The 23,133-nt window shown below is 43.2% G+C and overlaps 2 protein-coding genes across 3 annotated transcripts; one reads left to right on the plus strand and one right to left on the minus strand.

Annotated features, from left to right (window-relative positions):
* The first annotated feature begins 8,134 nt into the window (after positions 1–8,134).
* On the plus strand, positions 8,135–11,516 carry NUDT15 (nudix hydrolase 15). The gene is made up of 3 exons (XM_030469365.1): positions 8,135–8,680; positions 8,828–9,018; positions 9,785–11,516. The coding sequence occupies exons 1-3, from the start codon at positions 8,529–8,531 to the stop codon at positions 9,928–9,930; spliced, it is 489 nt and encodes a 162-aa protein (XP_030325225.1). The 5' UTR covers positions 8,135–8,528; the 3' UTR covers positions 9,931–11,516.
* A 3,506-nt stretch (positions 11,517–15,022) lies between these two features.
* MED4 (mediator complex subunit 4) lies at positions 15,023–22,229 on the minus strand. Of its 2 annotated transcripts, none has more exons than XM_030452761.1 (7): positions 22,108–22,229; positions 19,746–19,812; positions 19,253–19,423; positions 18,807–18,864; positions 17,849–17,935; positions 16,953–17,084; positions 15,023–15,764 (listed from the first exon to the last, which is right to left on the minus strand). In XM_030452761.1, the coding sequence occupies exons 1-7, from the start codon at positions 22,218–22,220 to the stop codon at positions 15,592–15,594; spliced, it is 801 nt and encodes a 266-aa protein (XP_030308621.1). In that variant the 5' UTR covers positions 22,221–22,229; the 3' UTR covers positions 15,023–15,591. The 2 variants fall into 2 exon arrangements, with proteins under 2 accessions (XP_030308621.1, XP_030308632.1); XM_030452772.1 differs by having other exon boundaries at positions 15,038–15,764; positions 19,746–19,826; positions 22,108–22,222.
* Between the last annotated feature and the right edge of the window lie 904 nt (positions 22,230–23,133).

The raw sequence follows: 23,133 nt of genomic DNA on the forward strand, positions 1-23,133 counted from the left end.
GTCCTGGAGCAGGTCCAAAGGAGGGCAACCAGGCTGGTGAAGGGACTCGAGCACAGATCCTATGAGGAGAGGCTGAGGGAGCTGGGGGTGTTCAGCCTGGAGAAGAGGAGGCTCAGGGGAGACCTCATCACTCTCTACAACTACCTGAAAGGAGGCTGTAGCCAGGGGGGGGTTGGTCTCTTCTCCCAGGCAGCTGCCAGTGAGACAAGAGGGCATGGACTTAAGCTCTGCCAGAGGAGGCTTAGGTTGGATATTAGGAAAAAATTCTTGACCGAGAGGTTGATCAGGCATTGGAATGGGCTGCCCAGGAAAGTAGTGGATTCTCCATCCCTGGAGGTTTTTAAAAAGAGACTGGATGTGGCACTCAGTGCCATGGTCTGGGAAGCACAGTGGTAGTGGATCAAGGGTTGGGCTTGATTATCTCAGAGGTTCTTTCCAACCTGGATGGTTCTGTGAACTGAAGAGTCACTATTTTTAGGTACTCAGTTTGCTGCCCACCTCCAGTCCCCCTCTCTGGGTTCCCCCACCATGGAGGCCGTGGTTCAGCCCCTGGCAGCTGTGTCTCCACCTCCACACCTCAGTGCCTGTGCATTCACTGAGGTCACCTTGAACCACATCACTGAAAAAACCTCAGTAAGGGAACAGAGGTCTCTGCAGAAAACAGGGGGCAGACCTTGTGAGCCACAAGGAGGCAAAGTCTTCACCTTTCAAAGACAGGGGCCAGTTCTGAAGCCCTCAACATAAGGACATGGAGCTGTTGGACTGAGGCCAGAGGGCCAGGGAGAGGATGAGAGGGCTGGAGCACCTCTCCTTTGAAGACAAGCTGAGAAAGTTGTTCAGCCTGGAGAAGAGCAGGCTCAAGGGAGACCTTATAGCAGCTTTGCAGTTAATGAAGGTGACTACCCTACAGGAAGGCTGGGGAGGGACACTTCACAAGGATATGTAGTGATAGGACAAGGGGGGAATGGTCTCAAGATGAAATATAGTAGATTTTGGTTACATATAAGGAAGAAATTCTTTAGAGTGAGGGTGGTGAGACGCTGGCACAGGTTGTCCAGAGAAGTTGTGGCTGCCCCCTCCCTGGAAGTGTTCAAGGCCAGGTTGGATGGGGCTTTAAACAAGATGGGGGGGAGGGGGGGTTTCCCAGCCCACACATGAAGGTTGGAACTAGATCATCTTTAAGATTCCTTCCAACCCAAACCATTCTTTGATTCTATGGAAACTGTAATTAGGAAAAGAGTATTAGGATGGGAAAACGAAGCAAATTGTCCTCTACCAATAATAAGAAAATATGCAGTTACTTCCATACATCCCAGATGTCAAAGCTAGATCTGATCTGAAGAAAAGCCATGCTGGAGCTATGATTCTTGAGCTTTATAACTGGAATTACCCAATAACTGGAAAAGGTGCATTTTTTTTGCTCTGAAATTGAAAGTACACTATCATTGCTTCTCCTTGGGCAAGTATTGCAGAAGACAGAGGAGCCATGGTTCAACAATTTTACTTCTGGTTCTTTTCTGTCCTAGTGTTATTGTCACCTGTTAACAATGCAGCAAGCTCAACAGAATGTGTAGACCTGCACCTATGGTACTCAGACATGCAAGGTAGGAGTACATGTCACTGAACCTGTAACATTTTGATAGACCATCCAAATTTTCCACCACAGCTGATAAAAGACTTCCTGTGCCACAAGGGGAAAGAAAAAGGAGAAGAAAAAAAGCACATTTAAACTTCTTGCTCTTTCTTTACCAGGTTACCTCTTCACTGTACACACAGTGGTGCTTTACTTGTCACTAGACCCACCTGTGGGTCCATCACAGGACAGTACTTGTATGTCATTTCCACATACAAATCCGTGGCAAAATTTAAATTCTTAGGTTTAAAAGCCCAAAGCTACTGTTCAGAGACCAGTACAAGCTGCAGGTCAGAAAACCAGGCTTACATCCTCATTCAGTTGATTGCTACTTCAAGATAGTTGGACCAATCTGTAGTGAAATGAGGCAACCAGGTGCCACTAATTGCCTTTATTGGCCCCCTGGTCCTGCTCATGCGCAGTGGGGGCCCACCCTAATTAGGCACAGGTGGGCTTGACACAAGCTCATGCTCACTCCCTGGCAATTAGTGGCACCTGGCTGCCTCATTTCACTACACCAATCTCTCTGGGTTTAGGTATCATTCTTGCCTTTGCCAAGAGCTGTAAGATAGTCAAAGTACAAATACTATTGGATCATCTTCACACTGTGGGTGACTTCTTCCAGTTTTAAGATGAAGAAGATTTGTCTTGTACAAGTCAAAACAAGAAATGTTATATGGTCTTGAAAAATTGAAGGACTTCTAGAAATACTGTGGCAGCTGCTGCTGCCATCAATAGTCTGATAAGCACCTATATGAAGAGATTTAATTATTTTGATGTTGCATCGTCTGATTTCCTTCTCAGCTGTAAGAACTGTTCTAACAGATTTTATTGTAAAAACATGTGAATTTATCTGACACCAGAGCCACCATCCAGCTCAGACTGTCAGAACAAGCTGGTTGAAAGTTAACAAAACTCAGGCCTTAAAAACACCAGTTCTTGGAAATTACACATTCCATTTTATATGCTTTCTTAGATAAAGAGGAGAAGATAATGATCTTGGCTACCATGAAGCAAATTCCTGCAGAGCCTGGGTAAAGTAACTCAGGTTTGTGTAGGCTCAGCCTATTCAATACCAGACATATATGGAAAGGAAATTGCACTGTAGAATTCTTATAGATATTTAGGTCTTCTGCTAAATCTCCAGAAACTTATATAAATTCCTTCCTTCTTGAAATTTGAAGTTGTGAGATTTCCTGTTTATGTCACAATAAACTTTTTAACACAGGATCAAGGCCTCCTCTGAATCTGTATTTAAAGTTATGAAGGAGAAAAAAGGTACATTGCAAATGAGGTAGAAGGAGCAAAGATGTTTTAACAGACTGGCAGCTGTTTGAAGCCAAATAAAGCATCCCAGAAGGCTTGGGCATTATGAAATAGATATGAATTTGTTTTATTATGGATTTACCACAGACAATGATAAAATCTGACTTACTTCCCAAACCGTGTAAGCTCCACTGAATGCTATGTAAGTTGAAAAACATTAGGACAGAGGGTCCTGCCAACAAAAACATATGAGTGTGAAAGCCAAAGCCTCTGCCAAGGCTTTAGAGGTAGAGGGTAGAAATGTCCCAAGATAAAAAGCCATATATATATATATGTATATATTTAGCAGGGGCTTAGAAAGCAACCCAGAAGCAATCTAGAAAATTTCACTGAGCTTTCCAGAACAGTTTTAGTGGAAGAGAGGGGCAAGGAATCCCCTTTTTCAGTATGGTAAGTGAGTAAAATGCTTTAGCTGACAGGCCAGCCAAGATCAGAGCCAAAAAAACCCTGACTTGAAGCAAAGTGAGAATAATCCTTCAGTGGTGTCTACATTGTTTTACATAGCATATCCTGCAGGCAGTGAATTCTCTGCATTTGCTTGTCTGCAGGATTCCTGCCATGATTGAGTCTGGACAAACTGCAGGTTGCTAAGTGGAACTTCAGGGGCATCTAATCACATGAAATTATCCACTGCACCCATCTGCAATAATAATCAGGTTATAATCAGCTCTTCTTCCAATGACCAGCATACAGAAAAGGCAATCCAGAGTATTCCCTGAAGGTGCTCCAGTGTTAGTCCCTGCAAGGGTTCTGACATCTTCACTTGTCCTTGCAACAGGGTTTTATATGCAGTTTCAGGCCTGGATGGGTGCCCTATTTCCTTCAGGGTACAGTAGTAGCACCAGCATTTTTCCCAGTACAAGAACTGGAGAACATCATAGAAGGCTGGTAGGTGAAAGCTTCAGTGTAAGCACAAGAATTTTGCTTGGAAAAGTGATTCTTTATGTAGTTTGTAGTTAAGCTGTGGAGCACCTTGCCATAGATGCTGCAAATGGTGGAAGTTTACATAGGCTTAAGAGGAGTCTTGGTAAGTTTAAAGAGAAATGAGAAGAGAGTTAGGAAATACACAGAAGGCACCTTTGCCTTGAGAAGTCACTGAGCCACAGATAGCTGTTCAAGAGCTGTCAAAAGGCCTGTCATGATTTCTTGCCTATTACACTCCAGGCACCCACTCTGGACCACCAGGTAGTGTCCTTATGGATTTTTGTCCTCAGCTAATGGACACCTTTACATTTTTCTGTCTTAGGCTGTCCTGGGATTGAATATGACCAGAAGTTTCTTAGAAGATGAAGCACAGTCTCTCTTTGCCAGCATATGGGTTGCCCAAGGTCACTTAAATTGTTAATGGCAGAGCTACAAATAAAACAGAATTGTCTCACCACCTACATTCATTCTGATGACTCAATCTCATCTTTAGAGAGCAGAGCAAAGAAATAATTAACATGCAATGAAGGCAGTAAGACTCTCTTGTGGCAGTACAGTTCTCATTTGTCCTTTTGCTCTTGTATATGCATACCATGAATCTCTATGAATTATTATGAACTCAGTGACCACTTCCAGGCTGACAGTACCTATTGATGACAAAAGGTACTCTTAATGGAACCAGCTATGAATAAAAATTCCATCACTGATATATAAAAAATGCTGCTTTAAAAAAGTACAGGAGTTCATGATAGTCAGTGAAGGTTATAGGAATCAAACTTTTTTTTTTTTTCATCTAGGCTCTTTCTTAAGTGTGATACCAAAAGCAAGGATTTTCTGTTCTGTGATAAGGAACTACTTAATGTAGAAAATCTTTTAGGTCTCATCAATTCTGATATTAAAAAGTAATGAAAAATCATTGTTTGGAGTTTAATGTGAAGCCAGGATTATGGAAAATTATGTAGATCACAAATTTATCATAAAAACCAATGTCCAGGCACAGGCAAAGTAGACCAAGTTCTTCAAAATTTCCCTTCTGTTATATGGAAACTCTTAAGCTGAACACTCTTCTGTGAAAATTCCAGTATTTCAGCTGGAGGTGAGCAGTCTTTCATTCTTTTCTTTGCTCCATAGCTCTACTGTTGGTCACTCCATCAAATCAGTAATTACCCTGACAGGTGGGCCGGTGGCACACAGATTATAAAATGAGCCCTTGCCTGATTTTTATGGCACAGATTTCCTGATAAGAAGTTTCTCTAGCAGTGAAACTCTAGTCTCTGCCTGACAGCTGTGGAGAGAGAAGAGACCAAGTTTAGATGCAAAGCCTGGAAAGGAAGTCAGGCCACCAGGGAGCTAACCAGTGACCCTGTCACATCATCAAGTCTTTCTTTTCCTCCACTTTTTGAGTTCTGGGAGGCAGATCAAGTTCATTTCTTTTCCTTCAGTGAAATTTGGATAAACACTGCAGCACTGAACCATGAAGCTGTTCTTTATCATCACAGTGCACTGACTGCATCTTTAGGTTTGAATCCTAACCGAGCTTTGGAAATCAGATCAGAGCTACATAGCTCAGGGTAAATGTCCAAAAGCTTATTATTCAGGCTTAAGTACACTGTCTAATGGCAGGTAAAAATCAGTGCAAGATGTTATCACAGAGGACCTGCACAAGTTATAAAAATGAAAATTATTACTTCCTAAGTGTTTTGGCTATTTTTTAAAGATAAATTTATGGGATAATACTTATGGCTTAGTTAGTAAACTTACTAAACCCAAGGAATTAGAAACTACTAAGCAACTTCAACTGTATCTGGTGTCTCCACAAGAAAAAATCATCTCCACATTTTTATTTCTGTAGCACTGTACATCCCAGGATCAACAGATCCAGGCCTCTGTGGTTTAAAAACTGTCATCCTTTCTTGTCTTTAAGGAGATAAATGGACTTCAAATTAGTGTAGCTGCTTGTATCAGAGCTAGGAGATATTTGCTTCCATGAAATTGAAAAGTAAAATCATTATTTAAATCAAAAAATGCAGACCTTTTGATTATTTTCTGTATTTTTGCAAATACTGAGTACTTAATTTTGTCAGAAGAGATCTTACCTGCTGCCAGAGCAGAATCGTAGAATAGTTGAGGCTGGAAGGGGTTTCTGAGGGCCATCTGCTCCAACCTCTCCTCCTCTCCTCATGCCAGCCCTTGCTCAAAGCTGGGCCAGCTGCCAGCAGGTCACTTCCAGCTCTGTCCAGTCCCTGCCTCTCCAGGGATTTGGGTTCCACAGCCTCTCCAAGCAACCTCCTCCAGTGCTCTGCACAAGCAGGTAAAAGTCAATCTCCAGGAGATTCACTGCAGCTCCCAAATCAAGGGAGTCCTGGCACTGCTTTCTTAGGTGAGGCTCAGCTCTTTGCACAGTAATAGATAAGGGCAGAAATGCACTTTCTAGCCAACTAAAATCGCAGCAGGACATTACTGATTTACATAAAAAAAATAAAGCATTGCAGGATTTTATTATGTCTGTGATCAGATCTTATTTACATGTGAACATAAAAACAACATATGTACTTATTTCTATCAGCTGTAACATTACAGCAAGGGATCATTTATGCTATGAGACATGGCAATTTAGTGGAAGCAGAGGGTGTCATGGAAATCTTTATACTAAAACACAAATGAGGAAACAGTAAACAATTTCAGTATTAGAGTTCAGGATAACAACCACCTGCTTGGATTCAAGGGAGGGGAAATCCATACAAGCTGCAAGCTCCTGCTTCATTCAGCCTGCTGGCAAGGCTTTGGTACCAGGCACTGCTGTCACGTTCCACCCAGCTTCTGAATGCCAGGTTTGCAATGTAAAATACTTAAACATAATCCTTACCTCTTCCAGTTCATAATTCTGCCAAGCAAATGTGAATATGGAGTAAATTCCAGAGTGAGGGAACCGTGTTCTCAGAGAAACTGATGTGTTCCGGTTGTGTAGCTGCATTTCAAGCAGCATTTGCACACAGTGCTTTTCTGTCCCCATTTCTCTATGTGTGTTGTTGAGGAATGTCTGCAGTAGTTTTAATCTGACATAAATCTGGCCTGTCATTGGCATGGTTTAGTCCCATCACTCTTGTTCCCTTCTCCCTTGTACCAACTCTTATCAGTCATGTACCTGAGCTGTTAATTCCATCAGTGAATACATCCTATTGAAAAAAAAAATATAATTCCCCATTTGCTTAGTCAGGTTTAGCTTCATGCTGTGTTTAATCTGCTCTAGCTCTGCCTCATCCCCTCCCTGCACTGCCCACAGCATGCTAGAGAACAAATTCATTGGCATTTTTCATTTTTCTTCTGAGCCAGATCAGTTCACTGATCCAGTTCACTGCACAGCCACTCCAGTAACAGGGCAAGCATGAGGAACAAGTGGTTGGGTCTGAAAAGCAGGTGCCTCTCTTCCAATAGCAGCCTAGACATATGTTGGTTTAAATGTCCTGTTTGAGCTGTTTCTCTCACAGAACTTTGACAAATGAAATGTAAATAAACACGTTTACAAGGATATAAACCTGCAAGCTTTTCAACATACAACCATAGTAGAATACGGACTTGTAGTTTGTCACTTTTTGCTTGTTGTAATCTCTTTTCTCAGTGGAGTCACCATCACATTAAAAAAAACCCCACATGTATTTACTTCATGATCTATACAAAACCTCTGAGCACATGCCCAGAGCCAAAATAAATCCTGAAGAGAAACAGATTAGAATAATTCAGTCAACAAAACTGTTTTAGTTTCACAGATTAGTCTTTAATAACCACAAACATAAAGTGAAGAAATTGAGACAATTAAATATATTAAACTTCAAAACATTACTAGGAAAGCTCATTTTAAGTTTTATAAAGGAACAATACTTCATGTCTTTGTTGTGACAAAGCAAAAATCCTGATTTCTTCTCCACCAGCCAGACTGTTATTCTGCCTCTTGATCTATGCTTAGCTAAGGTTTATTTTTAAATTATTTTTTAATGAGAACGAGTTTAATGATTTCTGAGTGGCACTTCAGTCAAGACTCTTCCTCCAGCAGGACCTGTAGGTTAACCCAAAGAAGGGCCACTTTTCAAGTTCTGAACAGATCTACAGCCAGAGGCCAACCAGCACCCTGCCCTCCAAGAAACCGAGTGCTTTCAAGCCCCCTCCACTTGCACAAATGCTTTTTCAGTTCTCCGTGTCCTCAGCAGCCCTTTGCATTGAGGCAAACAGAAGCAGAAAAAGCCCTTTCTCCTTGCAAGCGGGATGTCTGCCTCTTGGGAGCCTTCCTGGAAAGCTGCTTCCCTCACAAGTGACACCCGGAGCCGTCAAACCCCGAGCCCTGCCTCCCTCCCCGGCCCGCCTGTGGGCACACACCCGGGTGAGGAGAGGAGCCATGGCTCCCCCTAAGCTGCTCCGCGGGGAGGGACAGGCGGGAAAAGCCGAGAGAAGTCCCCTCATTCCCTGACAGGCACCTGTCCCCGACGGGACATCACCACCGCCACCGCAGCGCGCATGCGCATCTCCCGCCCTCCCAAATCCCGTCCCCACTCCGGGTACCGGTCCCCATAACCCAACTCTCGGTCTTATCGGAGGAGCCGCCTCCGCCCGCTGTGTTCCTGACACAACGGGACCTCCCCGGGCAGCTCTCATGGCCGAGGCGGCGAAGCCCCCGCGGCCCGGGATCGGCGTGGGGGTGGTGGTCACCAGCTCCGCGCACCCCAACTGCGTCCTCCTGGGCAAGAGGAAAGGCGCGCTGGGGGCCGGCACCTACCAGCTGCCCGGAGGACACCTGGAGTTCGGGTAGGAGCCCCGAGCAACATCCCTAAAACCCCCACCCCCTTCCCGTCACCCACGGAACCGGAGCCCGGTCCGGGTCCTGTCCTCCCGCTGCTCTGCTCTGCTCCGCTGAGGCGGCCGCGCCGTGCCCCCCCCTTTCCCCGCCCGCAGGGAGAGCCTGGCGGACTGCGCCGCGCGGGAGACGCTGGAGGAGGCGGCGCTGCCGCTGCGCAACTTGCGCTTCGCCTCCGCCGTCAACTCAGTGTGCACCGCGGCGCGGTACCACTACGTCACTGTCCTCATGAAGGGCGAGGCCGAGCCAGGGGCGGAACCGCGCAACTGCGAACCCGAGAAGAACGAGGGTGAGGAGGGTCCGCGGAGGGAGGAGGTGGGGGGGAGGAGGAGGGCCACCCCCTGCCCAGAGGGGTGGCACTCGAGGATGGGTGGAACGGGGAGTGGAGCCGTGGTCCGGGTTCCTCGGGACGGAGAGCTGCGCTACGGCGGTTCTCGTCCCCGGCTGCGTCAACATACGCGTCTGAGCGCGTTTCAGCTTCATTTATTTCCCATTTCTCTTTCTTGCCTCACGCTTATTGACATGATGAGGCCGGGGAGCGGCCACGGGTACATTTTTTCTAGAGTTGTGAGGAAAAGGCAGTGGAACGGGCTCCTCAGGGAAGCAGTTACGGCACCGCGCTTGGATGATGCTCTCAGGCACATGGGGTGGTTCTTGGGGTGCCCTACGCAGGGACAGGAGTTGGACTTGATGGTCCTGATAGGTCCCTTCCAACTCGGCAGATTCTCCGATTGTATTTTAAAACGCTAATTTCGAGCAGAGCCAAGACTTGAGGGGAGGAGAATCATAGAATGGCATCGGTTGGAAGGGTGGAAGGGACCTCAGAGATCCAAGCAAATAATACATTTAACTATAATAAACTTAATAATAAGAATATTAATTTTAAATACTTACATTAAATTCAAATGTTTAACGTATTAAATAATACATTTCAAATGACTGCAAAAGATACTTTGAATCTGCATTGGCAATTTATGCTCAATTCACCCAGGATTGCAGAGGGACAATTGTGGCATCATTATTTTTACACTCTGCCATTTTTTTTCTCCCTGCAGGTTGGGAATGGGTGAAGTGGGATGAATTTCCTCCAGCAGACCAACTGTTCTGGGCCTTACGCTGTTTAAGAGAGCAGGGTTACAATCCCTTTACAGAAGAGCTCGATCATCTCAAGGGTTACACAGGAAGCCACCAACTGGGGTAAAAACTAATTGTACATTATGGAACACACCAAAGGACAGAGATGCCTTTTAGGTGTAAAAGAGAACAAGATACATAAGGCTCATTCTGCCCGTGTGGAAATGCTACGCTTCCCACAGCCAAAAAGATGCCAAATGTTTCAGTGCTTCCACTGTATCTCATGTAACAGTTGTCTCTCCTTCCAGACCTATTTCTGGCTTTAGTGGTTAACAATGTCTTCTTTTACAGAAAACCTAGTGTTTTGTCTGGTTAATCTTTTTATGGATAAATAGCCCTTTTGAAGTTTAGTTTACAAGCTGACTCATTTGGAAACAGTTGCTGCATTAGGCCCAAGAGAAACTGATTTATTTAGGCCCCCTTCCTGCTTCCAATCTAAAACTACCTTGTACATCATGCTGCTTTCCTTTCATTGTAACTCTTGGACCAATTTTTAGCCTTGTCTCTTAGCTTCAGTAAAGATATTATCATGAACAAAAGTCACATTTTCCAGATTAGGCCTTGTTCTCCTGCAGACAGTAATATATACTTGAAAATTGGGGGATTATAAACATGAAAGAGTCACAGGGGCCTGTAGGGAATGAAAATTCCTGCTTGCTTCCCCCTTCATTTCAGTTCTGTTTGCAGCCTCGGTTACATTAGAATTTATCTGCAGAAGCAGTTCAGGTGTCTGCAGCTGATGCCAATTCCTGATCATGTTACTGAACTCTTAATGGTTTACAGCAAAGATGGGTGTAATTCTGTATGGCTACTGGGATATGACAGCATAATAAATTTTCAGTTTGATATGATCAGATGACTGAATTGGTAGAAAATGAAATCACAGTATACAAGGATATATAAAAAACCAATGAGTTTATACTTTTAATTTTTCTAGAATCTAACCAAATTTAATTCTGTTCCATCTGTAGTCATTAAGATACCAGCAATTAATTTTAGGATAAGACTTTTTTTAAAAATCACAAATTGGCTCATTTTTTCTCTTCAGGGTTCTTTTACCTGTTAGGGCATACCCATTGTTCAAAATGTTCTGAAATACCTTTAATTTCTTTTAAATAAAGCAGAAACAATATTGAAAGATTAAAATTGTCTGAAATTATTAATCGACTTGTCAGTTCTTATAATAGTTTGAAGGGTTTAAAGTTCTTTGCACATACATTTTCTTAAATGAAAATGGTATTTTGCAGAGGAGAGTGATACTGACCATCAGAAGCCTTCTGCTTAGAATCTGAAGTACTATCTGTGCAACTTTCCTTAGGACAGATATTCTTTGAAGTGAAGAAGAGAATGTTGTAAAGCAGTTTTGCAATGGAAATATCACTGAAAATTCCTTTACTACTAGATCTTTGTAGAGAGCTTATTTTTTCTATTCAAAAGTGGAGATTTTCTTCCTGAGTGCAGCTTTATGTACACTGAAAATTATTCCGTTCAGCTGTCAATAAAAAGGCTGTAGAAAGAGTTGACAGATGTCCTCTCCATCTGCCCCATACAATAATTAATTTTTTTTATTAATTTTTTTTAAAATTAAAACAGTTTGGTACAATTTTAACTTTTAAAAGGCATCTAGCTCCTGATGGAAAATGGGCATCCCTGTAAAATGATCTGTCATGCAATAAATATTTTGTTACTGTTAATGGTAATATTCATTCTGTCTTTTGTAAATAGACAGGTCATTACTGAAATGAGGACATGAACAGTATCTCCATATGTCAGGGTTTCAGTATCCTTTCTAAGTGCATTGATTAAATGACTACAGTGCATTTACTGCAATCTGCTGTCAGCAATCCCTAACTTAACTTGTTTTGAAAGTGTCACACATTTGTACTTCTCCCTCTCTCCACCCAAAAGTCTGATTCTCACTATTTTTTGGCTGCTAAGACTGAGTCCTTTCAACTAAATGTTATTTGTTTTGATTTTCAGTACTTTTACTAAACAGGAATATTATGTACACATATAAGCCCTGAATAACAGAACACACAGTTAAAACTTTGTGGGTTGCAAAATTGCATGTATGAGACAGAATTCACCTAAAAGGACATTACAGTTCTCCAGCACTCAGAAAGATACTGAGGAACAGTGTATTGTTTGGAGCACTGATTAGGGCGCATCTTATATCCAGAGTCTGAACAGTGGGCAGAGCTGTCTTCTTACCTGTTTCTTAGATGCAACACATTGGTCCCCTTTAACCCTTTAGCAGCCTACCAAACAATCCAGAAAAAGCAGTCATTGCTTCTGAACAATATGTGTCTGGAAACAATCACCCACCTTCATAATATTTTGGTTAATAATACTGATACAACTATGTAAGAATTTTGGGTAGATTGTACATCTCACTTTCCATCACTTAATTATTTCCATTTGTATTTCCTTCCAAGAAAAGTACTCGGTCCTGCACTTTGGCCACAACAACCCCAAGCAGCGCTACAGGCTGGGCACAGAGTGGCTGAGAGCAGCCAGGCAGAAAGGGACCTGGGAGTCTGGATTGACAGGAAGCTGAACATGAGCCAGCAGTGTGCCCAGGTGGCCAAGAAGGCCAATGGCATCCTGGCCTGTATCCGGAACAGCGTGGCCAGCAGGTCCAGGGAAGGGATTCTGCCCATGTACTCAGCCCTGGTGAGGCCACACCTCGAGTACTGTGTCCAGTTCTGGGCCCCTCAGTTCAGGAAGGAGATTGAGGTGCTGGAGCAGGTCCAAAGAAGAGCAAGGAGGCTGTGAAGGGATCCAGCACAAGTCCTGGAGGTGAGGCTGAGGGAGCTGGGGGTGTTCAGCCTGGAGAAGAGGAGGCTCAGGGGAGACCTCATCACTCTCTACAACTCCCTGAAAGGAGGGGGTAGCGGGGGGGGGGTTGGTCTCTTTTCCCAGGCAACTCTCAGCAAGACAAGAGGGCACAGTGTCAAGCTGTGCCAGGGGAGGTTTAGGTTGGATATTAGAAAGAATTTCTTTACGGAGAGGGTGATCAGACATTGGAATGGGCTGCCCAGGGAAGTAGTGGATTCTCCATCCCTGGAGATATTTAAAAAGAGACTGGATGTGGCACTCAGTGCCATGGGCTGGTAACTGCAGCGGTAGTGGATCAAGGCTTGGACTTGATGATCTCTGAGGTCCCTTCCAAACCAGCCAATTCTATGATTCTATGAAAAGCATGTCCTTACAAATGAGAAGACAAAAGAGACCAGTGAGCTGTGTCATAACGTGTTAAGGGAAACACATGTAGGGAAGAAAATACTAATCCCATGGTAGAAGGCATTAAGAAACTGCATTTTGTGATACTGTGTGTCAGTCTGATCACATATGTTTAAGAAAAAACAATGTGAACTAGAACAGGAGTAGGCAAGGATGACTGGGCAGGTGTATTGGGATTGAGTTGTACAGGAAATATAATTGTCTATAAAGAGATTTGGGGTAAACACTGAAAAATAAGATTATACCAAAAAAATGGTTAAAATATGTAAGGATATGAGTAACTTGAAACTGAAAAATAGAGGTGAAATTTTAATAACACTGAACATACTTCCAAAAGAAACGCCTGAGACAAAACCAAATTCCCCATTTCTTTTAAAAAAACACTTCCCTGTGTTATGTGTCCTTTTCATTTCTACATCTTTAGGGGACTTCTGTCTATGTTGGTCACATGTGGCAGTGCTACTGCCAGCAATATTATTTGAAAGATTGAGCAAATGAAGAAGGATCTGATTTATCAGACACTTCCTATGAGGAAACTACGGAATAGAAAAGTGGAGAGAACAATCATCTGTTCTTCAGGAAGCCTCTTTGCAGAGCAGAAACCTGTAACTGCCGTGATCAACAGATCACATTAGTTTTCTAGTTTGATCAGAGGGCAACTTAAGGGAAGAGTAGCTATCATAAAATTAATCCTTAAGAAAAAAAAAAACGAAAGGAAAGGGAGGGGGAAAGGGAGGGGGAAAGGGAGGGGAAAGGGAGGGGGAAAGGGAGGGGGAAAGGGAGGGGGAAAGGAGGGGAAGGGGGGGAAAGGGAGGGGGAAAGGGAGGGGGAAAGGGAGGGGAAGGGAGGGGGAAAGGGAGGGGGAAAGGGAGGGGAAAGGGAGGGGAAAGGGAGGGGAAAGGGAGGGGGAAAGGGAGGGGGAAAGGGAGGGGGAAAGGGAGGGGGAAAGGGAGGGGGAAAGGGAGGGGGAAAGGGAGGGGGAAAGGGAGGGGGAAAGGGAGGGGGAAAGGGAGGGGGAAAGGGAGGGGAAAGGGAGGGGGAAAGGGAGGGGGAAAGGGAGGGGGAAAGGGAGGGGGAAAGGGAGGGGGAAAGGGAGGGGGAAAGGGAGGGGGAAAGGGAGGGGGAAAGGGAGGGGGAAAGGGAGGGGGAAAGGGAGGGGGAAAGGGAGGGGGAAAGGGAGGGGAAGGAGGGAAGGGGGAAAGGGAGGGGGAAAGGGAGGGGGAAAGGGAGGGGGAAAGGGAGGGGGAAAGGGAGGGGGGAAAGGGAGGGGGAAAGGGAGGGGGAAAGGGAAAGGAAAGGAAAAGGAAAAGGAAAAGGAAAAGGAAAAGGAAAAGGAAAAGGAAAAGGAAAAGGAAAGGAAAAGGAAAAGGAAAAGGAAAAGGAAAAGGAAAAGGAAAAGGAAAAGGAAAAGACCTTTGGAAAGATGAAAGAACATTTTATCTGAGGCAGGAAATGCAACAGCTGAAGTGAACAAATCACCAGGTTCAAAGAACTGAAAAGAATACTGATGACAAGAATAAAGAATCTGTGAGCACTTTGAACAGAAAGGAGCTGAACCTGGAGCATACCCCAAAGCATGTCATCTTCAGGATTCCAGGATGCTTAACCAAAGTACTGGTGAAGTTTAACCAAAGTACTGGTGAAGTCTTGTGAACAGGCAGTCCATGTTTCTGCCTCAGGGTCTGCCTAGTTATGTATGTACCTGATAAAGCTCAGCTGAGAAGGACAGACTCCCAGTTCCTGACTGCTCAGCTACTTCTAATACTGACTTAGAATTCTGCAAAGGGAAACTTGGAGTGCAAACTTCACTGAATTTAAATTAGAATTCAACCCCATACCAAGATAAAATGTACTGAATACTAAAATTACACAGTAACTCAGGTAGCTTAAGTTTGCTAAATGAAACAAAGTTACATCAAAGCTGAGTTTATTTATGACAAATAATTCACGATATATTACAATAATTACAAACAATTTTTTACATCTTATTGCTGTATTTTTGTCTCAGCACACAGATGATAAAGAACATAAGATTTAGGCAGTAACAAAAAAGATATTAAAATTACAAATTTCATGTCTCATTTCTGTGCCATAAAAAAAGGTTATCCTCAAAAGAGTAAGTTTAGTAACATACATAACAAGGGGATTCCCCTTACACCTTTTTTCCCAGGAACTTTTGTCATCTAATGTATAGTAAATATATACACACACGTCTCTTGCAAACATACACATTCACACATATACATAATCACTGGAAATTTGACATTTCTCCAGCAGAAAGCTCCCAGTCACTTTATTTGAACAATGGAAAAAAATATCTAAAGGCCATGGGTTTATATCAGTCACCCTATTTCTAAGCCAGCTGTTATCCTACCTGTACAGAGGCCACCAGAAGAGCAAAAAATTGTAGTCTGTGGCAAACAGCATCGACCCTACCTTCACCACAGGAAAGGTTTGCTAAGGATACTGCCCCTCCCTCTCGAGCCTAGTCTGAGTCACTGCTGCTGCTTGAAGAGTCTGTGGACATAACTTCTACATCATCTTCGTTCTCTTTATTGTGTCCTGGAGGCTCCAACAGGAAGTCATTACTATGGTTAGGAGGTAGCATGTTCATTGACATATCACTGGACTGCCAAGGATACTGAGGAGCGAGCACATCTGGAGAAAAGGGGCATAATCAGTCAACTGTTGGCTTTGTATATTGATAAAATCAAGAAGACAGATCATAGAATCATAGAATTGGCTGGGTTGGAAGGGACCTCAGAGATCATCAAGTCCAACCCTTGAACCACGACAGATCTTAAAAATCCTTCCTAAATTTTGGATGGATTAAATCCTCCAGTAACAGCTGGAAAACATCTCATGATGGAGCCATTCTGTCACTGCAAAAGCCTGCTCTGCCTGAAAGGCACATTTATGTAGGTAGCTTGTAATCTCTCATCACTCCACTTCAAAACCCTGTATATGCCTACAGAGCTTTTCCCTTCAAAGCACAGTTTGAGCTGACTTAACATTCACAACTACTGTTAGAAATTAAAATGGTCATCCCCTGGTCAGTATGAAAAAAATAGATGAAAATATTAGATAAAGAAATACTTAAGGTAGACCACAAACATTCCAAGTTAAAGGTTTTCTCCAAATTAGAACTCTCTAAAAGGACTACATCCCATAATTGGCATTCTCAGGACATGCCTCCATGCAGTAACAGATTCAGGATACATAATTTAGTCTTATCATAGTAGAGTAATGCTCCACTGAATTCTTGATTTGAGTTCTGATAATTTACTGCTAAATTCTATTTAGCATTAATGAATGAATCCCACTAAAGTTAAGGGAAGTGTCCATTTCACTAGGCAATTAAGAGATTAAAGCTCAACTCCTACACTCAAGGTACTACCCTACCAGCTTTGCAATGTCTTATCCATCCAGAACTTCAAAGCAAACAGCCTGGCTATAGAGTGTAGGGTCCAAGGAAGGTAGGGATTGACAAACTTATTCCAAATACAGCTTTCACAATTACATACATTTGTCATCTTCACTAAAAAACGTTTGCTTTGAAAATGCTTCTTTGTAATATGATTCAGCAGCACTAATTTACAGCAATTTACAGCAAGTGAAGGGTAACAAAATAAGTGTTACTTATATGGGCTCAGTTGTAGTGTCTGCAGTATGATTTACTATACAATTTCTAGTTTTAAATTTATTTACTAGAACTTCATTACTAGGCAACAAATGTTAGCCATAATATTCATTATTTAACTCTGATTTGCCTTTGCTAAGGGAAATGTGTAACTGCTATGAAAAGGAATACAGAAAAGCAAAAAAAACCACCCAAGTTTCTCTTACCTGGCAGTCTGCCCGCTGCAAGTGCATCCCCTGGCAAGTGTCCATTAACTCCATTGGTGGAGGGGTTGTTCATCTGACCCAAGAGACCACTCCTCATTTCCAGATCTGTAGGATAAGGCCTACGTGGGTCCCCTTTAAAAACAAAAACACAACACATAAATGTTTATAAATAAACAATTGACTGGCAAATACTTTTTTTTCAGTGCCCAGTTTCTTGAAAAAAAAAAGCAACCCACCATACAGTGATTGCTTGGGTCAGCAATGAGCATCACAATTGTTTTGTTAAAACTCAAGGGTATTTTTTGTTTAGGCTTTCTTTGTTTATTCAAACTTGGCAGAAAAAACATGTTAAAAAACATCACCACAAAACCTACTATCTTTAGAAGATGGTATTTTTTTCTCTCCCTGCTATTTCACAACAAATCAGCATGGACAGGAATTTCAAAACACCCAATTCTTATTTTATACAAGAAGAATAGTTTCCATAATTGAAACCTGACATGCTGAAAGCCCTGCTTGACTCCACTGATTACTAACACCCCCTGTAAAGAATATTGTAAAGGGCAGACAGCAATCCGACTGAGCACATGGAAAAGTCTTAAATATACTTGGTTTTTACCTATTGCTGGGACCAACATTTAGGGGAAAAACAAAGAAGAGCAAAGGAGGCCAGTCAGTAATGGAAGCAGTTTCATAGCCTTTTGAAGATGTACCTGAAGTCAACAGGACTCTGGATATCCATTTTTGTTGAAAACAGGAGATACAGATGCTTAAAAGAATGTTACTCTAATAAACCACATCATTTTTCACTATATAAGAGGATTATAAGATAAGATACTGATGATGCTTTACTATTAAAAAAAATAAATGTTTATTGATGTGAGCATGGTAGTTACCTGGTACCCATGTCAGAGGGGCACAAACAGCATTGCTAGCACTGATCCTATGGGCATATTTAATTATTTCTTCAGAGGAAATGGCACCTGAAAGAAAAGGAGGAAAGTCCTCAATTACTTCAGAATACTGGGCATCAATATTACAAAGACTGGTAATGTCTTTTTGTCAAATATTAAATGCAGTGACTGCTTTGAGGACTCCTAGATGATGCAAGGACAAGCTTCCAAGTGAATGAGCTTGGTACACTTTCAACAGCAACAGTTCTTCAACTGAACTGCAACTTGAAACAAAAACAACCAATCTTTTAAGCAGTGTACTTGACCAGCATAAACTGTATGAAAACCTCAGCACCTGCTTTACTATGTAACTTTCTGTAGTAAAGAATTTTTTTGTTTACTTATTGTAGAGCACACACGTTGCAGCCCTTCTAAATATGTGCCTGCCAACAGAAAGTGAGATTCCTCAATTTTGATTAAGGAAGTGCAACAAAATGACAAAAGACACTAAAACAAACACTAAGAAAATGCTTAAAAAAAATAATTCAGTTTAGTTTCATAAGTGCCACAGAGTAAAAGCATGAATTGCTACAAATACAAACTGGTATCACCACCAGTCAGTCATTCAAATACAAGGCACTTGCACACAGACATTCTCTCCCTTTCCTCAATAGATCTAAGGAGGCAATTTGTTGACACTTGTAATCAGATCTACTAATACCAGTTCAAGAAGAGTGCTGAATACTTGAATTTAAATTTAATATTATGCTTGCCACAAAAAAATAATGAATTCCTAACTTTATTCTGAAGAAATGGCTATAGGTAAGTTCATAATGAAATGCATACTTGTTTACACCCAAAGCATCCAAAATATGTGATGGTAGAACTTTAAAAAAAAACCAAATAATAATCCTAACTTGAGCTGTGTTTATGTAGTATGTACAATCGTGATGATACTCACCTTTTCTTGCCTTTTCAATTGATTTCAGTTTTTCCTTTGCTTGATAAACAGCTGTTGCCTAGTTGTAAAAAAATGACAAATAAGCTAAACCAAACCTTCAACGCACCTTTAATTTGTATATGTTGACATAAAGTCATCTCTGTGAATAAAACCCTGCATTTAGTTGCATTTTAAGAGAGAAAACTTTTCACTGAACATTTTTGAAATGAAAAGAAATAAAGTAGGTTTGGAAGAAAATGAGCATTATAAACCAAAACTAAATACTGTAACTAATAACTGTAACTAGGATTTGACTCCAAAAAGAAAAAAAAGAAAAACAAAACAAAACCACACTGAGGTTTTATGAGGTTTTAAATATTAAAATCTTCTCAAACTAACAAAATATCTGTTTATCCAGAACCACCTTTTTCACAAGTAAATGCTCAAATACATCATTATGAACTTACCAGTATGTGCTCTGCTTCTTTTAGTTGTTTCTGCAGCTGCTGAATATCATTATCCCTCTTTTCTACTACCTTTTCTAAAAGCTGCATTTCATGATGGATTTTCCCCTGATCAACTGCCAGCTTCATTAGCTCTTGAAACTCTCCATCTCTCTGAATCAGCAGTTCCAGGATCTATTGAACAAGAGTTTTGTTAGACTTTTAATTTAACTAGCCCCAATAATGTTCCCTCAACCCTGCTGCAAAGAACACCTCTCAGATCCACTGGAATATTTTGCATGGAAAATGAAACTATTTCTTCCTCTGTTTGTAGAAACGGCCTAAGCAGCATACAATAAATGAACAAACAAACAAAATGAAAACCAAGAATGCCTTTGTAGCAGAGCCAAAGTCTGAGTATAGGCAAGGATAAAGGGAGATGGAAAGTAAAAAAGAAAAGAGTAGAAGTAAAGCATTGTGCTTGACCAAAGAAATACAGTTTAGAAATTCAGCTTACCTGACTCTCCTCTCCTGGTTGTGGAAGCTTCTGGTTTCTTGAAATTGCCAAAATTTCAATTAGTTCCCTGAAAGAAAAACTCTGTGCAATTTTCTAAGGCATTGTTTGTAAATCATACCAAGTAATCTCAAAGTTGTGAGAGTACTGTTATTATTAAGGAAGTATTCATGTATTTTATAGTAGAGTGTTGTCAGAGCTTTCTCCCCTGAAGAGTAATTCTGTGAGTAATCTCATAATTGGAGCACATTTCCTTTTTTGAGCTCATGAAGTGCTCATCTGTATTTGTACTCATGAAATGTGCTAAGTTTCTGCCAAACTGAACTACACAAATCTAAGCAGAAACTGAAAAAAGAACCAGCATAACGAAATGCATTCACATCCTATTTCTACTGCCTTTGTTGCAAGAAGGCATGAAAGTTGCATTCACTATTCTACTTCTCCATTTTTTCCAACAGAGCACATTTCACGTTGAGTTTAGGACAATTAAATCTATGCTTTCTTGAAGAGTTTTTTGCGACAGTATTTCTGTAACAACATGTATTTCCACAGTCGTATATTAGTTGCATAACACACAAAAATAATAAAAAGCCCATATTCTGGTGCTAGGTTATAAGTCCTTCTCAAATAAACATATTGATCAATGCTTCTAGGTACTCATCTACCTTGCCACCATTCTGAAAAGCCACCTAAAACCTCAGCAGTGACTCACTAAACAAGACCACAATACAAAGAAGCATTTTCTGTAAATTTAGCAAACTTATTTGGCTTCTAGGGCTAAGGATGGCAGTGCAACACTATGTGTGAGTAACTGTCTATCTGAAGGGACTGTACTTAAAAGAGTACTGATCCTCTGCTTAGTCCAGTGCAAGCAGCTCAAGTAGGAGGAGGTACAGCTGAGCCAGAACCTTAAAATGAGAACAGGCACTTTCCAAAATGTGTGAAAAAGCCTCTCACCAGCAAAGCTCTAAATAGCACTTCTACCTATATCTCTTAATGTCTCCTGAACACTAGAATAATTTAAAATAATTAGAGAATAAAGAAACTTGTCATTATCATCAAAGCTTCATTCTACCTGACCAATACTGAGCAGTTGCAAATAAAGCAGTTGCTTTAGGTAGGGCAACTATCACCACCAAGACTGATGTCATGGAGGTCTGTCATTCTGTCCTCTGTTTGCTGAATAATGCAGAGATGAAGACCAAACAAAGGCCACAGATTAAACATGTTGCTTAGTTTTTCCCCTACCACCAAAGCTATACCATGACTGTGAAAGGCCTCATTCCACAGTGCTACAGCACTTTGATGATCAACAGGAAGATTCACTAAACAAAGTTGCTCTGGATTCATTATGCCAGAATACTAGTTCAGATAAAGAGCAAAAGTGCTTTTCTTTCTTTTTGTTTTCTTTTTGTTTGTTTGTTTTTCAAAAACACATGTTCTCCAGCAATCCATATGTCCCAACAAAATCTAAAAATGGGAATAAAACCTAGCCAGAAACAACAAAAGCAACTGACCAACATATTATCCCTGTTCTACCAGTAGTAATCATACAGAGCAAGCCAGCCACCTTACCAGTATGGGTTATTTATTTCCTTTGAAAAAGTCTTCCTAAGCTCCTGCTCTCCTCTAGAGGAGGAAAATATTTAGGAACCAGTTCAGCTGCACTGCCAGCTGTGCCTCCAGAACACGGTGGGCAACAGGGACGAGGGTTAGCAGTCATAGAATCATAGAACTGGCTAGGTTGGAAGGGACCATCGAGTCCAACCCTTGAACCACCGTTGCGGTCCAATCTCAAGAGCATGGACTAAGTGAGCACGAGTGAGTGAGCACTCCCAAGACAAGCTCTGCATTCGGCTTTGAGTGAGTTTAACACCAACACCGGCAATGGTCCAAACAGCTTCAATCATGCGAAACCACTGACAAATTTTCTGACTTGGGCATGACTTTTAACGAATAATAAAAAGCCAAAAAAAAGGTTTCACAAGAAGCGCAGATGTCAACCAAGAAAGAAACGCCAAGTGGGAGTACGAGGAAGCTCTCCTTCTGCTCTGGAACAGGAGCTCAAGTGCCCCCGATGCTCTCCCACCCGCTGAGAGCTGCCGAGCAGGGCCGGGCCGAGCCCCGGGGCGCAGCTCCGGCCCCTCTCCCACAGGAGCCGGCATGGGGACGGCCCCAGAGGAGGAAAAATCCCACACTCGGTCCGGGCCCTCCTCCCGCCCCGCAGCCGCACGGGAGACGCGGTCAGGCCGCTCCTCCCTCACCCCGATCCCGGGGGCACCCGCTCCTGCCGCCGCACCCCGTCACAGGCTCTGCCATCCCGTTCCCCGGGGTGCGGGGGTGCGGAGCGGGCGGAACGCGGTACCTGGCCAAGAGCTCCAGATCCTCCAGCGCCGCCAGGAGCCGGTCCCGGGTGCTGCTCCGCTCCCCACCTCCCGCGGCCACCGCGGCCACTGCCGCCGCCGCCGCCATCATCATCCGGGAACCGCCCCCCCCACCCCCACGCCCGCCAGGGACGGCCCCGCGCGGGGAGGCGGCAGCGCCCCCTAGCGCCGGAGGGGCTCTCGGCAAGGGCCCGGCGGGCTGCGCATGCGCAGTGAGGGGAAGGGAGGGGGGCGGCTCTTCCCTCGCTTCCTCCGCCCTCGTTCTTGGGGCGGGAAGGGCTGAGGGGCAGCGGCCCGGAGGGAGGGAAGGAGGATGGGGACGGGTTCGGCGTGGAGAGCCGTGGGTGTGAGGGGAAAGGAGGTCACAGCTGCCTCGGCGAGGCCAGATGCGTGTTTGTAAAGGCTCTCTACGGGAGCCCGGTGCTCACCCAAGGGTTTGCGGTGGTTGCTGTGGTGAATGCGTTCCCAGTGCCCGGGTTCCCCGCGAAGAGCCCCCAAATGGGATTCAGGTGGACGCTAAAGACAGAAAACAAACTGCCGGGGAAGGGCTGGTGACTGAATTACGTCCCAAAGCCTTTTAACACATTTTTTTTTCAGCGTCCTGGTGTCCTAAAATCCCTGGTGTGATTTTTAGCGTGTGGCGGATGAGATGGTGCTTTAGTAATGGCTGAAGAAAGCTTAAGTGCACGATCCTGACAACGTAACAAAACCCCTGAGCTTTAAGTCAGGTTCGAGAGCCGGGAGCTCCTCCGAGCTGGGCTGTCAGTCAGAGGCGCTGGCAGAGCCCCCCCTGTCCTGCCCCTCTGGAAGCGGAGGCCACAGGCAGCTTTGCATCCTTTGCAGAGCTCTGCACATGGTGTTCCCAGCAGGTAACAGATGCAAATCCTACCCCCGAGCCTGCCAGCAGCCGAGCTGTAATTAAAAAAAAATAAAAAAAAAAAACCCAGAACGCTGCTGTGGATTTTTAAAATGTTGCTGGTGCTGTAAGCAGGCAGCCTCTGGCTCAG

Source organism: Calypte anna, chromosome 1 (assembly GCF_003957555.1).
Source record: "Calypte anna isolate BGI_N300 chromosome 1, bCalAnn1_v1.p, whole genome shotgun sequence".
NCBI classification, from domain to species: Eukaryota; Metazoa; Chordata; class Aves; order Apodiformes; family Trochilidae; genus Calypte; species Calypte anna.

Bases quoted from the DNA above. Each gene is read 5' to 3' on its own strand.
- NUDT15 (XM_030469365.1), top strand. From the start codon at position 8,529: ATGGCCGAGGCGGCGAAGCCCCCGCGGCCCGGGATCGGCGTGGGGGTG. The intron at 8,681-8,827 runs GTAGGAGCCCCG...CCCCGCCCGCAG, and splicing joins GGAGGACACCTGGAGTTCGG to GGAGAGCCTGGCGGACTGCG. The intron at 9,019-9,784 runs GTGAGGAGGGTC...TTCTCCCTGCAG, and splicing joins CGAACCCGAGAAGAACGAGG to GTTGGGAATGGGTGAAGTGG.
- MED4 (XM_030452761.1), bottom strand. From the start codon at position 22,220: ATGATGATGGCGGCGGCGGCGGCAGTGGCCGCGGTGGCCGCGGGAGGT. The intron at 18,865-19,252 runs GTAAGTTCATAA...TTTTACAACTAG, and splicing joins AAGAAGCAGAGCACATACTG to GCAACAGCTGTTTATCAAGC. The intron at 17,936-18,806 runs GTGAGTATCATC...CTTTTCTTTCAG, and splicing joins AATTGAAAAGGCAAGAAAAG to GTGCCATTTCCTCTGAAGAA.